Below are 20,684 nucleotides of genomic sequence, written 5' to 3' on the forward strand. Positions count from 1 at the left end.
AATAGGTGGCAGGTTAAGAACAAACATAAGATAGTACTTCTTCATACAAACCACAGTCACTTATGGAATTCATTGCCAGAGGATGTTGTGAGGGTCAAAAGTATAACTGGATTGAGAAGAGAATTAGATAAGTTCATGGAAGGCAGGTCCATCAATGACGACTAGCCAAGATGGTCAGGGACACAACCCCATGCCCTGGTGTCCCTAAACCTCTGACTGCCAGAAACTGGGATGGGACAACAGGGGATGGATCACTTGGAATTGCCCTGTTCTGTTCATCCCCTCTGAAACATCTGGCACTGGCCACTGTCAGAAGGCAAGCTACTGGGTTAGATGGACCATTGTTCTGACCCACTATGGCCGTGTGTTCAGATGTAAATTACATTGACTTCAGTGGGTGCTGAAGGTGCTCAGCACCTCACAGGAACAGGACCCAGCTGTTGCAGAACATAACCCACCCCTAAAGCTATGATCTGGGAAGGGAAAGCTTGTACCACTGCAAGCATCAGATAAAAAGCAAAAAGGAGAATTCAAAGGCAGTCTCTGCTGCTCATTTGTTGGGAACTTGACCACATTTTACTTTACAGATAAGCCTCTGGACCATCCCTCTTCTCTTCTGGACCACAGCTGTGTCACAATGAGTTAAAACTATATGAGTCAAATCCTACTTTTATGTATTCCAGTGTGAATCAGAAGTATTTCCACTGACATCAAGAGAATTTGGCCCATATATTCCCCATGATTTAATAAAAGAGCATCATTTCCCCACTCTTTATCAAAACAAAGGTACCTTCCATTTCATGTAAATCTCTTTATAAGTGTGTCAATATAATTATAGTATTGAATAAATGACTGTTGGATTCTTTGTAATCCATCCTTTTCATTTGCATTATAGACAATGTGTGATGAAAACCACTAGTGCGTGCCTTCTCCTCTGATGCCATGTGACACTTTCCCCTTGTGAAATGGTCCGATATCTTCAGGGGAGAGCTGCCCCCATCATGACTGTCAATGTACAAGAGAAAAGAAAAGCTTTGTCTTCTGTAAATGAACATTCCACCACACCAGTCTAATGGGTTAGTGGTTTAAAAATATCCAGCATGAGAATGCATACACACATTGGAAAACTATGATCCTAGGGACCATTGATTCTTTAGCTTTCCCTGGGAATAGATGCCAAATCTACTATGTTAAGTTGCTTTATTTTTTTCTCTATTCCCTGCTACATAAATAAGCTTGTTTTACCAGAGTTTAGCACCATAGTGACTCTTGCAATTCCCTCAGAAAATAGAAGAGAAAGGACTAGAGGAGAAGACCTGTACCCCACTGTTTTTTGTAGGGTGGAGCACTTGAGCTATCGCCACTGACTTTCTACCCTTCCCCAATAGATTTTGTGGTTTGCTCTTGTTCTGAATCCAGAAAGGAAATAGCAGAAAGAAATATTACAAATGTGAACTGAAGATTAATTCTTAGGAGTAGAGCTGACGGAAAAATGGGGATTCTATAGGAATGTCCAATATTTCAACGGTTACTTTCCTCCTGACTTGGGATGAAAAATCAAAAGCATTGAAATTTGTCATGGAGTGAACATTTCCAGAAAATTGCACCAGCTGCCCCAACCCTACCTACAACTTCAGAGACACTGAACCTATGCTGCTGTTGGAGTATTTTCAGAGACCTACACAGCATTGCAAGGGAGACAAAGTTTCTCTTGAAGCTCCCGACTGTTTTTTTTTTTTAGTATCATCGCCACAAGGGACATATTTCTAAATGAAAAGTAAATAGTTCATTTAATTAAGTTTTTCAATCAAAATAAAAATGGGAAAGCAGGAAACAGCAGTCTGTTACAAAACATGTCTGCATGCAAATCCAGGCACATAGTCACACTTAGGGAAATGACTAAAAATTGAATACCTCCAGTATATCATAGAAATGCCATCAGAGATTTCTTACAGACTGTGATGAGCAAGACAAGCTGTATGTCAAACCTGAGCTAGAATAACCAGGTTGCCTTTTCATTACCACCTATGCATTAACAGCATGGTCTGGAAACACAGACACTCATGTTATCACAGTGATATCCATTTATGCTTGAGAAATACACTATTTCCTCTGAACAAATGAAGGTTTTACCAGTAATTAGTACCCCAAAATGGTGTGCTGCTGGTAGCCTGCATTACTTGCTCTTTGCCTACTATTTAGGATGCTTGATTCAGGAACAAATGTTCCAAGTGTCTTGGAAGGTAGCATTATACTGTGACAGGAAAATCATCCTCTGCATTATAGTAAAATAAAAACAGTCAGATAAAAAACCTTCATGTTCAAACCACCAGATCTTTCCATTGGCTGAAGATTCTAACCCTGTTTCTATTCTTTGGAAATGATAGGTTGGTTTGTCGGCAACATGGAATAGTTAATGGTCCAGTCCATTTAAAATATTCAGAACCTTTCCCCCAACCCAAATAAATGTACACTATTGCTTTAAAGAAATATAAAGGCTAGGGAGGTGACTTTTCAGTTGGAAATGAGTGACTAATTTGTAACCAAAACTGTAGTCATCACATTTTGCACCTTCTTTTGTTCATAAAGGCCATGATCCAGCAAGGTAGTTAAACTCATCATGACTAACTCTACGCACGAGTATTCCCACTGAAGTCAGTAGGAACACTCACATGCTTATAATCCATTACCTAGCTGAATCAGGGCTACATTGTCTGCAGAAACCCTTCTTTTTCTCAAAGTGTATTAATCATGTAGAATTACTTGCCCATTAAAGTCTCCAGTAGTTCTTGTGCTACGGGTTTTCCACAGCTCTTCATTGTAAGGATTCAATACACTACATTTGAGCTGTTCTGCGTGACTTGTAAGTCCCATTGTATTGTTCGTGTTCCCCCATCCTAACTGGGTGATCCTGACTCTTAGAATCAGAATTCCTGCACAAATACTCACACTTCTGAACTGGATATTTGCTTCCTGCATATGTTCTGCAATATTTGCTTAAAAGTCACTATTTTGGCAACATTGCCAGGAATCTCATTTCTAGATTAATGGTGGAAAGCAAATTCAAGGGAGGTGTGATATGAAGTGATTTAAAAATAAAATTGGAATGATTATTTGATGCAGGAGAGGGTTGCAGAATTTCCCCCAGCTTTATTTCTAACAGTGTAGAGCAGACACTCTTGGGGCTGCTCTAACTTATACCAGAGGCAGTGGCCCATCTGCCAGATAGTGATCCCTGGTGCACATCAGCATTCCAGCCATCCCTCCTCCCCAGCCAATCCCATATGCCAGGGGCTGAATGGCGCTGGCATAGGAAGTGGCTAGATAGGTTCACCTGCGAACTCACTCTTACCTGGAGGGAGTCTTAGTAGGGGAGATCTGGCTACTTTATAGCCCCATATCCTTTCCCTCAAACAACCTTGGGTGAGCCTCTTAAAGCTAGGTAAAATACATATCAGTGGTTGCGTGCCAGGTATTGACATCTGTATGCAAGTTGCTGGTGATGTCTCTATAGATTGCACTGCATGGAAATTGCAGTATAGAGGGCAGTCTGAAGGAGAATTTCAGTCAGAGGGAAAGACTATAGCACAGTTAAAAACATCTAATTTCCCTTTCTTCCTAGTCTTTTTTTGTTTCCACTCATCCTTTCTTGTTTCTCTCTTCTGTGCTCTGTCTGTGGTCTTGAATGCCAAATGACCAACATTTGATGCAAATCCATCTTCGAGAAGAGCTGAATATTCAGTGAAGATACAATCAAATTTAGAAGCAAATTTCAATTAGACTGCTTACAGCCCTCTCATGTTTCCTTTTCTGGACCAAATCAAGCACCTAACGCTTTACTAGCACAAATATATCAAGCTCATTTTTACCTTGGGTGCTGGAATATTTGCTAAAAGTAATTTTCCAATTGTGCATTGGATGGTGAAGTTCAAAATCTGTGCTTTGTTGGTTACATACCTAAGACATCAAATTGTGAAACAGAAACAATCCCCCAGAACTTATCTAGCTCTCCCATGCAGTACCGATGTTGAATGTCAAACTATGAGAGTCACAATCCAATTCAAAGTCCAGCACTGGCTCTCATCAAGTGATGAATAAATCAGAGAATCTCATTAGTTGCTCGTGGACAATTGATGAACAGTGGGGAGGAAATGAAATTCATAGTCTAAATTGCCCTCTCTGAATTATCATCCTGATCCCAAATTCAGTGGGAATTTTGCCCTGGCTTCCAATAGTTGCAGGATCAAGACTTATTCACTCTATTTTGTATTTGAAAGTGATTCTGAGCATTAAACAGCCATCATACCACCATTAAGAGATCAATTGTGCAAGGTGCTGAGCAGTTTGGCCCCAGGCCAACAAAGCATTTAAGCACGTTTAGCTTAAATCATATGACTACTGCCGTGAATGGGACAGCTCCCATACTTAAGAGGTTTTGCTGAATCAGAGCCAGACCGCTCAATACCTGGCAGGACTGAGTGTCAGATGGGCCTGTTTAATGTCAGGGACGAGGCTGGGGGACTAGGTACTGCTATGTTGACACCCATTTACCCATTGACGAGTAGGAAGGGTATAATGAGTTGCAACCATTCCTCTGATGAACAATTTGACCAAATTCAGTTGTGCTGCTTGGCCCCTTTACTTCTGCATCCTTCTCCCTTACGTATCACTGGTATGTCACTTTAAACCAGCACGTCCTTCAGCCCATGCCACTTCCTCCAGTTCCCACTGGCCTGGAGCAGCGAGCCGCGGCCAGTGTGAGCTGCGATAGGCCCAACCTGCGGACGCGGCAGGTAAACAAACCGTCCCGTCCCGCCAGCGGGTTTCCCTGATGGGCCACGTGCCAGAGGTTGCCGATCCCTGTTTTAAACAGACCTACCACAGCAGTGGGTAGAGCATACCAGCCAATCACGTTCATTTGTGAACATAGCGTCGGAGGTACTTGTCCGATGGATGTACTGGGCACAAGCAGCAGTAGGAGAGTTCTATCGCTTTAGAGGCCCCATCTCTTCTTGCGGTTACACTCTGTAATCTGCCTCTAGTCAGGTCAGGAGCGTAGCCTTGGCCCACCCACTTATCATCCAGGCCCACGCAAACCTGAGAAGGGTTTAGTGCTGCTACAGCGGCCCGGAGTGTCACTCGGGCATCTGAAATCCAGGACAGAGCCCTGCGCCCACCCTTCAGACAGCTACACTCCAGCAGCTCTGCCTTGCCATTTTCTGAGCCGCCCATGCCTGTGCCCAGCTCGGCAGGTGAAGCCCTGTGCCTGGGGGCACCAGGGCTAGCAAGATGGTGTGGTCTCAGGGGAGAAGCTGAACTAACACAGCGTCATTGCCCGTCTACCCGAAAGTTGGAGCCCACCCAAATTTCCACTCCTAGCTACGCCACTGAATCAGATTCTCATTAGTCTGGGCTGGGCTTAAAACCGGCCTATATAACGTATGGACTAGGTTCCGAGCGCTCTGCCTCATGAAATGTAAATATTTTGTTTTCTCCCCTTTGAACTGATTTTAGTAGTGAGTATGAGCAAGGATTTTAATTGCCCAATGGAGTTTATTCACAGTCTGCTTGATACCAATGGAATGGGACTCCTGGGGAATTAAAATATATATAGTCATGGAAATATATGTTCGATTCCATGCACAGGTTTTTACTCCTTTGAAGGGATCTGAGATCTATGGAAGTGTAGGCAGTGCTGATACAAGTTATTTGTGTGTGTTTTGTTGCAGTGGATGGATCATCAGTAACATGCACTCAACTGTGCACCTCTAGCACTCGGATTTTGACCTGTATTTTGGCTAATTTTAAAGCGGGCCACTCAAAGTTGTTTGAGGCGGATGATACATCACAAGGAAACAAAAGAGCTCCTCTCAAATGACTCAAGTTGGAGCATTACATGCCATGATCACACTACAGAGTTGTACCATCTGATGTCACAAAATATTGGAACTGAGCAGAGAGGATACAAAGTGATTTATGAACATGTTTGTGAATAAATGTGATGAGGTATATCTGGTGTTAACAATGGGATGAAATTAACCATTGTTTGAAAATATTACAGTGACCGTTTGTGAGACTGTTTATGAATCCCTGAAGTTTCATGAATCTTAGTACAAAGAACAATGTAAGAGATGTGTGTTATTTCTTATTCACTTCTCATCATTTGTTATTCTCCTATGTAAAAAGCTGGTTGTCCATTCAGATAGCAGAAGCAATACTGGATGACTTGAGCAACAAAAGCAAGTAATAGGAATAGCAAATAATCAAAGATGTGAACAGTTTACGAGTGTGCCATAGGCTGAAATTTGTTTGCATAAGCCATTCAGCGAACATTTATTAATGGCAAACACACCTGAAGATTCATGATTAGTTTGCAAAGGATTTGTGAGCCAACACAAGAGCTAAACGCAGGCAACTTATTTAAAATGAATAATTCTACCAGCTCTACAAACATTGCAGTGTATTACACACAGAACTTAAACTTTCATTCAGTCTCTGACATGTCATGATTTCTCTGCAAACTTCATGACTTATGTCAAGCTCAAACTCTGTTGTGAAACCATGACTAATGTAGAAAGAAAAGACCAGGGAGATGTTTTAAGAGAGTGATTCCATTGCATTCATGGGAGCTGTTTTGTTTGACTGTATGTCAGATCATAACATTGTGTTAGATGGTAACTAGAATGATGCCACTAAAACTGTAAAACCATGATCCTTGCTCAGCTGAAATGACTGATTCGTTGACACTTGAATAGCTTCCTTTACCTTCAACCTGTTTAAGAGGTTTTCAGCAAATTTAGGAGTCCCTTAACATTGAGCAACCGCGTTTAAGGTTTCCTACCAATCACTTTTTGTTTCAATTGTACTAATTGCTCACAGCAACTTGCAAAAGCATTTATTTTAAAACAGTGTCATGTACATAGGATTGTTACTGATTAACCTTGGGTTAAAACCACAGCTATTTTCACCATAGTTTAGTTCCATGAAGTAGTAAAAACTGAAGTTAAAGCAAGATCTCCTGTCCCCTTCACCGGATCATGAGGATATCTGTTATGCCTCTTGCCTGGCATGAGGCCCTGACTAGCTGGATAAAGCACTGATAATCCAAGGGAGGAATTTTCCAAAGCACTCAGCTCTGCCTTAACTCGGTTCCCCTTTTTAAAATAATGCTGCAGTATCATTTTAACTCTTCAAAGATTTAGGACAGTGGAGAGGGGTGAGTGCTGGGACTTAGGACAATTGGGTTCTATTCCTACCTCTGCCAATGACTTGCTTCATTCCCTTCAGCAGATCACTTAACCTCAATAGGCCTCAGTTTCTGTATCCATGAAAGGGGCATAGCTACACCTACCCACTTTTGCAAAGTGCATTGAGATCTATGGATGAGAAGCAGTGCAGTGTTAATGTCTTATTCATGGTTGAGCCGGTCACCAGCACTGTCACCTGCGATGTGTTGAGAATATCAAACACCAGGCAGAACCTTATAGGAAATGTTAATGGGCACATCCGTATAAATCAAGACTTTGGTCTGTTCAGACCTCTTTTTTGGGGGAAAAATTGTGGCTGCAATATAGTAGACAAGGTTGTGGGTCTTTATTCCAAGAAATGTTCATCGAGGAACATTAACTCCCCCTCTGCTGTACAGAAATCGATTTGGCCTTCCCAGAGAGAAGATTTTGGGTAAATCCTTCCATAGCAATGTGAAAGTGGGGCAAACGGGAACAGGCATGATCGTTTCCCTTACTTGCTGGCTCATTTTCACTTAAGACTCAGCAAAGGCTTCCTGGAGTGGGTTAGGGTGTGTTAACTCCTCAGTGAAGATGTTTAAGCACAGGGAAGAAAGAAACCTTTCCTCCCCAATTTGAACCTCTGCCTAATTTGAGCCTACAGTTGTGGCCCATGGAAAATCGGTTATTGCATGTGCAAATAAGCCTAATGAGCTATTTGCATATGCAGTGTGTGTACAATTGTTGTAATTAAATGTGCAAATTAGGCATATCAGAACTGTCTGAAAATCTATCCCTTTTTCATATTTAATAGAATTAATTCCTGCCATTGCACAAGGTGCTTGAATGTAAAACAGACGATCTCTCTGGCTAGGTAAAAGAGAGACATTGCCCTTTCACCATAAGAGCCCTGGTAACATCCCTTGCCTCTGTGTTCTCAGGTGAAGGAAGACTGGAAGTATGTTGCAATGGTGATCGACAGAATCTTCCTTTGGATGTTCATCATAGTCTGCTTACTGGGCACCGTTGGTCTCTTCCTTCCCCCTTGGCTGGCAGGAATGATCTAAGAATAGCTGTGGAAAGAACAAAGTGCATCCCATTCTATGGATTTTAGTCCACCTGGAAGGAGACAAGAGGAGAGAGCTGGAGACAGTCTCTATGAATAATTTACTATGTATCTGCACATGAATTGTTCAGAGCACACTGGGGACTCCTTCCAAGATTACATTATTTGGCAAGCCATCTTCATCTTCTATATCTATTTTAAGGGGGGAAATTGTTATTAAAATTTATACATAGCATGGTGGCATTCATTGACACATACGCAACAATGTAAGAGTGCAGGCGTGGTCCTTAAAGCAGTACTACCCGAAGCATTATTTACAGACCAGCCCCTGGCAAATTAGGCCCATTAGTCTTGAGGGGTTTCAGTGTGTCCTGTGTCATAGGGTCACGCCGTCAGGATGGAACAGTTCAGGACTGTGTGTCCCTGTGAGAGCTGTGTAATAAATAAAGTTTCAAATTTGGATTCCTGGGCAAGAGACTGTCTGTGCTTCGCGGGGGGTCCAGCTGTAGTCACATATGGCCAGACCACAAAGGGTTTGAGCCTCTGGAAACAGTTACCCTGACCAAAGTCCCAGCAGCAGCAGCAGCCTTATCAACGTGTACGGGCCAAGCATTGAAGTCTTTACTCATGCAAAACTGCAAGAGTAAGATTTTGGCTTGAGCAAGGACTGCATGATTTGGCTGAAAGCGTATTTCGATCCATCCACATTAGCCTTTGGCTTGATTTCCTTTTCTTAATGGAAATCTGCTTGATCACAGACTTCGGCTGCTGCAGAAGGCCTATAAGCTGGACTCTGTCTCTGTGTCTATCAGCAAAGCGTGAGATGCTTGGCACTTATACAGTAAGGCTTTTAGTATTAAATGAGAGAAGGGGCCCGTTGTTAAATACAGACACTTGCATAGGATACCTAGATCCCACATATAGGTTATGGAGGCTTGGATTGGAATCACCTTTGTAGAGGAATGGTGGAATGGTGGAATTCTCAAAAGCCATTCTGGATGCCCCAATTGAGACATTGGATACCCATAAACATTAGTCACCTCTGACAAGTTTGGCCTATGTGCAGAAGTAAATGTCCATCTGGACAGAGTCAATGTTATTGAAGGCCTGTCTTATACAGGAAGGTGACTGGTTCCTCTGTGTATTAAGGTTCTCTTTCTACATGCACTTCACTTTAACAACCTCCAAGACTTGAGAAAATCCAACATGATGGTGTCTTGGATGGTTCAGGGTGTCACCAGGATGCCTGCAAAGTTTCAAGTTGAAGGTATTTTAAAAATATACCTTTATAGTGCATGCAGGCAATATCAGCAGTTTCAAGTCCTAGTGGGTTATCAGCACTTAAATACAACATTTATTTGAATAGCTGCAATACAGCATGCATTTGATTGCTTCTGGCACAGACATCAACATTTGATAAGGTTCAAAACCCACCATTGTTGAATGTCAATTTCAGCAACAGCATCTTCTGAAGATGGATCGATTTACAGTAGTATCAGGCACAGAGACTGGTCAGTGCTATGATCAAACTGTCAGAAGGCCCAGGTCAACGTTCAAAGGCAACATTATTGAGGAGTCATGTTGACTTTCATTGGTGTAAACAGCCAATGGCCTTATTTTGACCTGATCGTTTCTATATTTTGAATGGGTAGGAGGATCAGTGAAGGCTGGATGGATCAGTGATTTGACAGCGAAGCCAGTTAATAAGGTGGATGAGTTGCCACAGTGGTTACCTTTTCACCGCTGAAGACCTGGCTCCAACTCCTGCTCATGTCACATTTGAAATGAATGTTGTGGTCTAACACTAGTCCCCATGATCTAATCACCACTGTGGGGAGCTCCACTTCAGCAGTGGCGAGATGGGGGATGTTATCATTCAGGATGGGTATCCATTGGCAGAGATTGGTGCTGCACAGTACCTGCCTGAACCTCACCTGGTCCAAGCCAGATCTATAATCCCCTGGCTTTCAATGTACCCCAACACTTTCTGTATGAAAGAGGGAGAGGGAAGGATGAAGTGGAGGGTGCATAGAGAGGCTATACTCCAATGGTGACTTCTCCACAGGGTTCCCAATGTTCTCTAGGACTTTTAGCCAATATTCCTTCATAAAAAACAAATGATGAAGCTTCCTAAAAGGCCTGAAATAAAATATTTCCACATTCTCTTTGCTTTATTTCTATCCCTTAGTAAAGTCTGTGAATGGCCAGAGAGAGATGGAACTGGAAAGGTGCAAACATATTCACATCTCAGATAAAACTGGTCACCTCTATGTTTTCCAATTCATTGCTAGGAAGTTTTTAGAATATTCATTACTACAGGGGATGAGGAGCATTTTGCTGAGAGAAGGTTCACTCTCCTTTCCCTTGGGTTTCTCACACTATATAAGGTGGTGGGAAAAAAGTGCCCCATGGGTAAGCCTCATTGACAGTGTTAGAACCTAAGCCCTTAAAGACTTTCAATTCAATAAAAGGATAGACTTTATTTTTTTGCAGTTTGTACCTCAGAGAAAACTGTACTCAAAGAAAGATACAGAGGCTGAATGCAGAGACAGCCTTTCATGTTTTTTCCACAAGCAAATCACACTCAACTCACATGCAAGTCATTCAGTGTGTTCTCAGATCTGTGAGCTGAAAAATTATTTAGAATCATTCAGTAGAAATGAACTGACCAAGAATCACACCTTGCTTCTGCAAGTCCCTAGTTAGTGCTACCAAGAGGTTGAAATTCACTAACGGGCAGAGCCACAATGCATGTCCGATACTTCATTTAGGGTATGTTTACACTGCATACTAAGCTTGGGCTCTGACTCAGGTCTGAGACCAAGCTCTGCTTCCATCACACATAAATCAGTCTGACTTGGGGCAGCAAGAACTCAGGGCCTGGGTCCTAGGATGCTGCGAGGGGTATGGTTCAGAGCCAGAGTGCTGCAGTTACTCAGGTCCAAGTCCTGGCATTTTGCCGTGTGGATGCAGGTCAAGCCACAGACTTGAGTCAGAAAGTCTGCACAGTGCAGCGTGGAGAGGAGACCAAGGTCCGGCAATTGTAAACCCAGGTTTACAATGCAGTGTGGACACTCAAGCACAGGCTTGGAAACACCAAGTCCACAAACCCAGATCCCACTGACTCAATGGGGTTTGAGTGGGACTTAAGTGGTGCACAGGCCTCATGCTGGCCATCTCCAAAGGGATGAATTTCACCCGGAAGTGGAATATATTGAAACTTAGACAAGGATTTCCAGATCTACAACCACATATTTCAGCTTCATACGAATCTGCACCACACTTAACTAATACAATTACAAAATAGTAATTCAATGAGACTAAAGAATTATCGTTTGGAATGTGTTTTCCCTCATGATTGCTGCTTAAATTAAAAGGTAGGGCAGCCTATGAAATGGTGGTTGCAGTGCTGACATTCAGCTAGAGATGAAGGGTAGGGTGTCCCCTCCCCCAACAAAAGTTCATAGGGAGTCATTTTGCCTCCCCGGCCCCGCTGCAGATGTTCTGTTTGGAATTAGCAGCCCTGCTTCACTGCCACAGTGGGATGGACTGACGTCGGAAAATCCTGGTCACCTCACATTGACACTAATCTGACCTTTATGCAACAGAAGCCTCGGTGTAAGTATTTGAAATAGAAACATTTTGGGCCAACTTTCAGCTCTGCATTTAAATGAGCCTCCAACTTTGCTCCTACAACTCTGAGAGTGCAAACCATATTGCAGGTGCAAATTGGAGTCACTTGGCTGTACACATCTCTGTTTGCAGCCACAAATCAGGGACCAAGTGACCTTAAGGACTTTATCTTAAAGTCACCTTTGCCTCTCTGTGGGCTGCACTACGGGTTGCAGCGCAGACTCTGACCCCTGATGCTTAAATTTTATTTTCATAGCACTTTGCATATGTAAAACACCATAATATATGCTTAAAATTGTGCTGTTTATTATTTATGGAGCCTGATGTCCTTATTCCCCAATCTCCCCTCGCTCTGAAGTCACTAGAATTTCAGAATTTAGCCCATTATTTATATTGGGAAGGAATTAAGATCGATTTAGGTTGATTATCAGGAAAGAGTGGAATAACCTGGAATAGTCTCCTAAAAGCAGTGGTGGAGACCAATGCTTCAAAGTAGACTGGAAAAATAAAAGGAAATGTATTTTCAGGATCATTCTTGCACTGGACAAAATGGCTGGCTTCCTCCCTATTTACGGAGACATATTCAACCCCAGTATGAGTGGGTGTTGCTCCACAGACTTCAATGGAGTTGCACCGTCTTACACCAGGATTGGCTTTTAGCCCTGAGTCCTGACAATTTTGTGCATCAGCCAGCCAGATCTACCTTTGCATGGCAGACCTTCTGCAATACATTAGCTGGTAAGATGCGACTAATTGCGAAGTAATTAATTTAGACCTGTAACTCGGACAACACTTCAGTAAGAAAATCACACATTAAAATGTCATCACACTATTCTTTTTGGGAACAAGGTAGGATGGACCTTAAAATTTACTGGAAAAAATTGTTATAACTACGTGATGGCTACTGCTGGGTCTTGAAATGCAATTTCTTGTCTTTGGGGCACAGTTACTAAAAATAAAATAGAGCAAGCGAGCCACTGATGTGGAGGCTCTTCACCACCATTTAAACTTTTTGACTACTTACCAGTCTTCTGTAACTTGCCAGACTTGCTAGCAGGGGCCAGATTCTTAGCTGTGGAGAAGACTGCCCAAAATGGAGCTGGTTAGGACTCCCTGATGTTGGCCAAAGCTCTGAGTCAGTCCCAACATAATTTATTTCAAAACTCCTGGCTTTCTGAGGGCTCAATCCAGCGCCTACTGTATTCACTTGGAACCTTTCATGCACACCAAGAGGTGGTAGATTAGGCTGTAGGTAAAATGCAGGTGTATAAAACACTGAGTTGATTGATATGTGCCATTCTGCGAAGCACTGCGCTTTGGAGATGGAAGTTCTTAGAATGCTCTTCCAGCATTGCTGTTTGCAGCACCAAGGAACAGGCAGACATTGTGGAAGGGACCAATGGTCTCTTAGGTATTTTCGTCATTTAGCTAGTCTCATAAGGAAACCTACTGCTACACAATCTGGCTTGGAAGAACGCCCACTGGTTTTCATACCAGAAATGCTGAGACGGGACTTTTAAGCTCTGCTCAGGCTTCTCAGGGAAATAATAAATATACCAGCCTTGAATAAGCCATGTAGGTGACTTTGTCCTCTGCATCAATGACAGGGCTGCTCCACTGTAACCACACACAAAACTTTTTATATTTGCTTTTTAGAATGGGTGCCAGGGGCTTGTGAATCTGAAGTAGTGGTCCAAGCAGAGGCCTGGGAACAAGGCGCCCTTCATTCCTAGTGCGACCTTAACACTGATGCTTACTGTTGACTTGGGGAAGCTGTCAACTTAGGTACGTCAAACACTCTTTACTTTGGTATCACATCTGCTCTTTTGTAACTCACTGGGGTCCTGTGAGAATAAATTAGTTAAGTCAGTAGGGTCACTTGCACCTTCCTCTGAATCAGCTGGTGCCGGCTCCTGTTGGAGACAACATACTAGCTAGCAGGACCACGGGGCTGTTCCAGTTTGGCAAGTCCCACATTCCTTTGTCAATGCTCGGAAGATGAAATAAGCTCTGTAAGTGCCAAGTGCTGTGACTCTGCCAGTTATGGGTTGGGTTCTTTATGCTCATAGCATCCCTACAGCAGCTCCTTGTATATTTGGCCTCACTTTAGTTAGCAGGACAGTTACTTTGGATAACAATTTTCTCCATAACTTGTGTCAGCCTGAGCCAATGCCAGTGAGGCAATGAAATTGTCCCCTGGCTGCACTACGCCGACTTCAGTTTATGGGGAATGCATAACGCAGGAATCCTTGGTGAGTTGCTGCTGGCCTCTCCTTGGAGTTTGTTGTCCCTTTGGATAAACCAGGAGTCAGATTTACCATCCTCTCCTTTTGTCAAGCAAGTGATGCCGCTCTTTGAGGGTGGAGGAGTGGCAGTGGGGGATGGAGACGTGAATATGTGTTAGCGCAGGGGCTCACATACACTGCAATTTCAAGGGAAAACCCTTGGATCCCTCAATCTGGACCCAGAGTTAGGAGAGCACCCGGGGACAGACTACACACACTCCTTTCCTTGCTGTGAGATGGGGTTCGTCTGCACAGAGGTTTATGAATCAGCTACTACCTCTGAGCTTACTGAGCTGGTCTTTTAACTCAAGCAGTAATGACTCATTCTTTTAGGTCCAAAAGGCCTTATGATGTTCACAAAATACACACAGAGAAGTTAGACAGAAGTCACTGGATGGTCACAACATAACACTGCTTCATTTTTTAAAATCTAGAACCCTAGCACACAAAAAACAAAACAAAACCAGAGAGAGTCAAAGCAGGCTGCTCCATAAGGCAGTGTGGCACAATTCATGCCACCTTGCTGTAGGCTGGCTCTGTGCAGACTGACTGCTGAAGACTCAGGTCGCATGTTCCCTACAGATACCCTTAGCTTGCAAGCAGGCGCAGGAAACCCCTTAAGCTTAAAGTGACAGTTTTCTAGTTCAATCCCCACAGATAAATCACCTAGAAGCACTGTTGTTACGATGTCAAAGTGTGAGCCTACACTGTTGTAAGGCCTCGGACCATTAACTCAGAGGCAGTAATAAACTCAAAAATCTCTAGATGTAATCCAGCCACGAGACTCAAACTGTTTGCCTGGGTTACCCGTAGAAGCTGTTTATTTTCCCCATGTGGGGACTAGTGGCCATGTCCTTCTCAGGGATGTAGGCAGTTGCTGACAGGACAGCTAATTCAGAATGAAATCGTGTAAGAATGGAGGGTGGGGGTTAAGGACTGGCCTCATTCTCCTTCTGTACTCTTCTCATATTCCCATACAACGGTCCAATGCATCACCTTCCTTTGTTAGAATATCCAGCAATTGTAAATGTTGACAGTATTCTTCAGCCCTGCTGGCGCCCAGTAGATGCTTCTAATGTACCTGCCAACACAGCCGGGGCTTTGGGAGAAGTATTTCCAAGCTGCAATGCATGCTTCCTCTCACTGCATGGCAGCAAGCATGGCATCAAATGGAGCTGCTTCAGCCAGGCACCTGAAAGCAGCAGAGACCTTGCTGGTGAGAGGCTTCTGGTGAGGGTCCTTAGTGAATCTGGATGGTGCATCAGGGGAGAGGCAGCCTTGAACACGGTCCAACTCCCGACTAATGCCAGAGCACTCAGAAACCCGCTTCAGCAGCTGGGCATTGCTGGGGTTTAGGAAGCTCTGGACCCCGACCTTTTCTGCAGAATCCCCCTCCTCAGCTGCATTAGAGTCACCTTGAGAGCGTCCTCTACTGGCCAGTTAAGCTGGTGTTACTGCTACTTTGCATCACCGGCATAGGGTAGAGGACATGGCCAGGTAATTAATTCCCCACTCAGGAGTGGGTGCATCACCACATCTCTACCCAGTGCCCTTATTCACCATTCTGTCCTAGATCACATGGAGCCAGGTGGTTACAACATCGCATCACTCAGGCCAGGTTTCGCCCTCTGCCCTCTGCCTTTACCAGAGAACTTCACTGCACACAGGCACGTAAACAGTTCCCGTAGCGTGCGAGCGAACTATCTAAATCTAAAAATATGGGAGTCTTCCGGGACCTGGCGAGATTACCTGAGTAAAATATCAGCCTGGCAGCCAGAGAGCTTCCGGACTTGATCCAGCAGCCCCCACCTCGCAGCCAGCATCAGCACAGACAGTTTCTGTCTGCAGACTGCCACTATCAAGCCCATCAGCAAGCGTCACCACTGGCAAAGCTTCAGAAAACACACAGTAGGGGACCACTGGCAGGTGGATGGATTCCATCAAGGAAAATGCTTATGGAATTCAATAGAGATTAAACCAGGAGGACCATACAGAATTTTCATATGGTTCCATAGTAATTACTCTAAAAACAAGTAGCATTTGAAGGAGAATGGGATCCTTTCTTTCAGTTTTTTGGATCGTCCTAGAGAGGGGATAATTCTCAATTATTTTTAGGCTGGTCCATTAACATTTTGTATTAGGGCTTTCCCCACAAAGGGTTAGATTCGCCAAGAAGCCATATTTTTTATCCCCTCCATCATCTGTTTTGCACAATTCACAGGCTACAGCTTCAGTAAAAGGCAAGTAATGCCTTAGCCGTGCAGCTCCCTGATTGTTGCACACAAATTTTACTGAGCAACTTGGGGCCAGACACTCTTTTTAGGGGCACTGTCAGTTGCATGTCCAAAACTGGATGGACAAAATCAGAGGTCACACTGAAGGTGGTTGAGAATTTAAATCCTTCGATCTCTTTCCTCTCTGAGTTCAATGAATCTTTAATCCTATGATCTGTGGTGATTTTAAAGTCATATGTTTCACATCATAAACCTGTAATAGACTACTGCACCCACCCACTCTGCTTCCATAAACCCTGCAGGAAAACAGATGCAATATGTTGCTACCTCTGCTAATAATTTCCCCGTATCTAATTAGCCAGTCAGAGAGTTGCTTCAGGCAGACTCTGCATAGAAAACTACCCACGAGACCATTCACACAGGTGCACCTCCATTCAAGGCAATGTAGCATAATGCAAAGGTTTAAGAACAGCACTGGTTGTTGTAAGTACATCTGTGTACATTTCCCTCTCCCCAGAAATGTATATTCCTCTAGCTTTCCAGAGGGCATGGGAAGGAAACGCCCGACAGTCAATCACAAGCCTAGCTTTGCCCATGGAGTCCCAGACTTCAGGCTTATTCTAGGCAGCAGAGGTAGCATGGCCTGGGAGCAGTTTTATCAGCTGATATCATCATCCCTATATGAATATTTCCTCCAAGGAATATAAACTCACTCCAAAATTCACAGCAGTTTCAAGGGGCTTTCACATTTCTCCTAGGAGTAGTGGGCTTCAGGCCTGCTGGTGGGAATGATGATGTATTTGTGTTGCAGAAGTGACTAGGGATTCCGATCAAGGCTCCATTCTACTCGGTGCTGTAGCGCCAGGCAACAAAGATGACGGCCCCTGCCCCAGACAGCATACAGACTAGGTGTCAGACAGGATGCAACAGGTGGGCAAACTAGACAAATGGGGTTGGGCAGGTAACAAAAGGAGCGCAGCAGAAAAATAGAAGGCACGGCTTGTCACTTTTTCAACCGAAGCCAGGCTGGAGTGAGTTGTAGGGATCACATTGGAGGTAGCTTTAAAGGAGGGATTTAAAAAAAGGATAAAGGTGGCACCTTTTGAATTTCGACGGGGAGGATCATGGGCCTTTGCTGGCATGCATGAGCTCCAATCCTGTCCGTTCAGCCTGGGAGGCCAGGGTACCATACCAGACCATGGACCCTCCCAAACGGAACAATAGTCCAGTTACAGACAAGAGGATCACTGCAAAGATTCAGGAACTAATGCCTCTGAGCTTTGGGGTCCCTTTGCTCACCAGGTGGGAATTCCCAAACTCTCAGCTCTCCTAGACTATCATTTGGTTAAGTGCACTTCGAAAGTGGCTGATAGTGTGACTTAGCCTAGTGCACACAGCTGAAATCCTGATGTCTCACGGGGATCATGCCACTATTACAGCGAATTGAATTGGGAGTGATTGGCAGGAACACAAAACTGCAATTAACCTCATTCACAGACATGCCCTGCAGTGCAGAGTAAAACAAACATTTTGACTCACATCAACGCTTCAGCCAGTGCCACTAGGACATCTTAGTACCCTTTAGGAATCAGCACGTTAGGCTCAAGAAGGTGGCAAAAAAAAAAAAGTGGAAAATGAAACAGCTAAAAACTTGTTACAAACATGTTCCTTGTATTTTGGAAGAAATTCAGGTGCCTTTGAAGACACTCCAGGGGTTTTGTAACGCAGGTCACAGTCTCTCCCCATTTTCCTGGTTTCATAAGACTCTTCAGGTAGTGGTAACTCCATTTCTTTACACAGGGCATAAATTCCTTAGGATTGTGGTCACATCTTTGCTGGGACTCAGAATAACATGATTCTATCAAGCCCTGCAGAGTGCCTATGGGGAATGCATTTCACACAGATGCCTTTCTCCATCCCACCTCTAAGCTTTGTAATTGACATTATCTGCTTCAGGCAATTTATTGAAAATGTAGGATACTTTGTATCAAAGTTTTTAGTGCAGGGAAAGGGGAAAATCCTGAGTCTATACATCCTTCCCCAGAAATCCTTAAGGTCAAAAAATCATTGACTCGTGCCGATACGTATCCTGGTAAAACCAAAGATGTAGCTAGAAAGATTTAATTCCAACCACTGGATTTTCTGTGTACCTCATCACACTGCATAGGTTGCTATGCTTTGCTCGCTTTACCCAGAGCAGTAACTAGAGACTTTCAGAATTTTCCTAAAGAGTTTGACCATAATAAAACTGAGATATCAGCCAGAATAGAACTATAGAATAATGAGTTATTCTAACCCCTCTGCCTAGTAATGGATGAGATGAAATATGAAGAGAGATTTTTAGCATATGAAAAACTTGGGAAATGAATCTAGCCAGCCTATTAATATTTTTGATAGCCCTGCTTGGAACTGATTCATGTTAGCTGGGCAAATTAATTTTCAAAAAAATATATAGGAATCCAGGATGGTAACTTAGTGGTAGCACTACACACTACTTTGAGTCTCTCTCAAGGCAAAATGGCCAGTGTGTAGGGTGTGGCTAAACCTACTGTACTCAAAAGAAACAGTGATATGTCACACACAGTAACTCCTTTGTCTCCAAAATAGGTCTCAATGTTTTGTGCTACAGCCTCGTAAGAGAGAGCAGGTCACCACCACTGTTAAGAAGTTTGTGATCAGTCAAACAGATATCTAGGGCTTCGCTCCTTGCTCACTTTTAAACTAGTGCAGCTGCATCGACTCCAGGGGACTGACTCCTAATTTACCAAAAAGGTAAGAATGAATCAGGTTCAGGAAATCTAGTCTGCTTGTGACCTCCTGAATTACTACTTTAATTTGTACACCATCTGGCAATTATTTGCCACATCATCTCCCCCTGTCCCATCTTGCAAAATGTGTCTTGGATCATCTTTCCAGCCATTGGATGCTTAATAATAAACAGCAGCTGGCTATTGCAACAGAACAATACAGGGAGCCAGAATCAATCCTGATGCAACTGCAGCATTGTCAGTGGAGTAACCAGAGCCAAATGTGACCTAAGATGTATGCACTGAGATTCGATAGTTGTTCCTCTTGGAAGTCGAGATTAAAGGATTTATTAGACCCCACCTGATCTATTCACCCGCTGTTGTAGGGATCAACCAGCCCCTACAGTAGCATTTCATTGTCCAGCGTTCCAACCAGCGTAGCTTTCATCAATTCCCTTTCCCATAATCTTTCTCTAAAGGGTATGAGATAAAACACCTTGGAACTACATGTAGAGAGTGCTACATAGGCATACATGCCTCTCGTAGGAAGTACATAGACAATGTGATATAATAATAAGGGACCGCTCTGAGCAGAGACCCAGTTAACAGACCCTCCTCTCTAATTACCTAGCTCCTTCTGAGTCTACCCCTATTTCAGTGCTGCTCTCTTATAGGAACTTTTCCCCCCCAGCATGCCTTTCTGCTTCTGGCCCTTTAAATTGGGCAGAGCCAGACAGCACAGACCTTAAGGTAGCCATTTTATAACTAATGGCTGCTTGCCATATCTTCCTTCCAGCTGCTGAGTGCTCTGTGTTCTTTTCCTTTCATTCCCTCTGCCCCAGTTTAAATTTTCCTTTTTTTCTTTCCTAAACAGATGGTCAATCCTCATGCACACCAAGATTTTTTTGTTGTGACCTATGAGTGTGGAGTAAAAATAGGCTATTTTTGCACAGTTAAGTGGGGTTGTGGCAATTGCCAAAGTGCTGTTTCCCTCCAGTTCCTTGAAATCCCTTTTTTATGCTGTCTCATTTACTCTCACTGAGATGCCTTGGGGGAAAAGCATTTATTAAAGGTAGCATGTGGCACTAACAACATTATGGAATAGCGGGGGGCTGTATTTCATAGGGCTGGTTAGGAGGTGGAATTGGTGAGAACAGCAGACTTAGTCTTTCCAACAACTGGGGGGGAGAAGCAATGAAAAATATTAAGCTGACTAAATATTTTTGAAAAGCACCTCCGTTCCAGCCAGTGCCCTACTGCACTATGCAGAATCAAACTATGCTTAAAAACACAAATGAAATATTACAACCCAAATGCACCATTAGCTTAGGGGAGAGAGAACGTAAAGATGTGATCTCAAACTGCTGACCACAGGGAAACAGAGTTTGCTTAGCATATATCATGCAGATAGAAATATGGGGTTTAGCAAAAATTGTCTCTTTGCATAGGAAGACAATGAGGACCCAGCAAGCTAGCGAAAGTCTTTTCTTCTT

The 20,684-nt window shown here is 43.5% G+C and overlaps 1 protein-coding gene across 4 annotated transcripts in view; it reads left to right on the forward strand.

The window, feature by feature from the left end:
• Positions 1-8,722, forward strand: part of CHRNA4 (cholinergic receptor nicotinic alpha 4 subunit) — a 30,835-nt gene extending 22,113 nt beyond the window's left edge. For 2 of the 4 annotated variants that reach the window (XM_074969524.1, XM_074969525.1), the window contains one exon: positions 8,168-8,722. In XM_074969524.1, the coding sequence (XP_074825625.1) occupies positions 8,168-8,293 (126 nt within the window). In that variant the 3' untranslated portion in view covers positions 8,294-8,722. The remainder of the gene's footprint in view (positions 1-8,167) is intronic. The other 2 variants (XM_074969527.1, XM_074969526.1) reach the window with 1 other exon arrangement.
• The last annotated feature ends 11,962 nt before the right edge of the window (positions 8,723-20,684 follow it).

Source organism: Natator depressus, chromosome 13 (genome assembly GCF_965152275.1).
Source record: "Natator depressus isolate rNatDep1 chromosome 13, rNatDep2.hap1, whole genome shotgun sequence".
Taxonomy (NCBI): Eukaryota; Metazoa; Chordata; order Testudines; family Cheloniidae; genus Natator; species Natator depressus.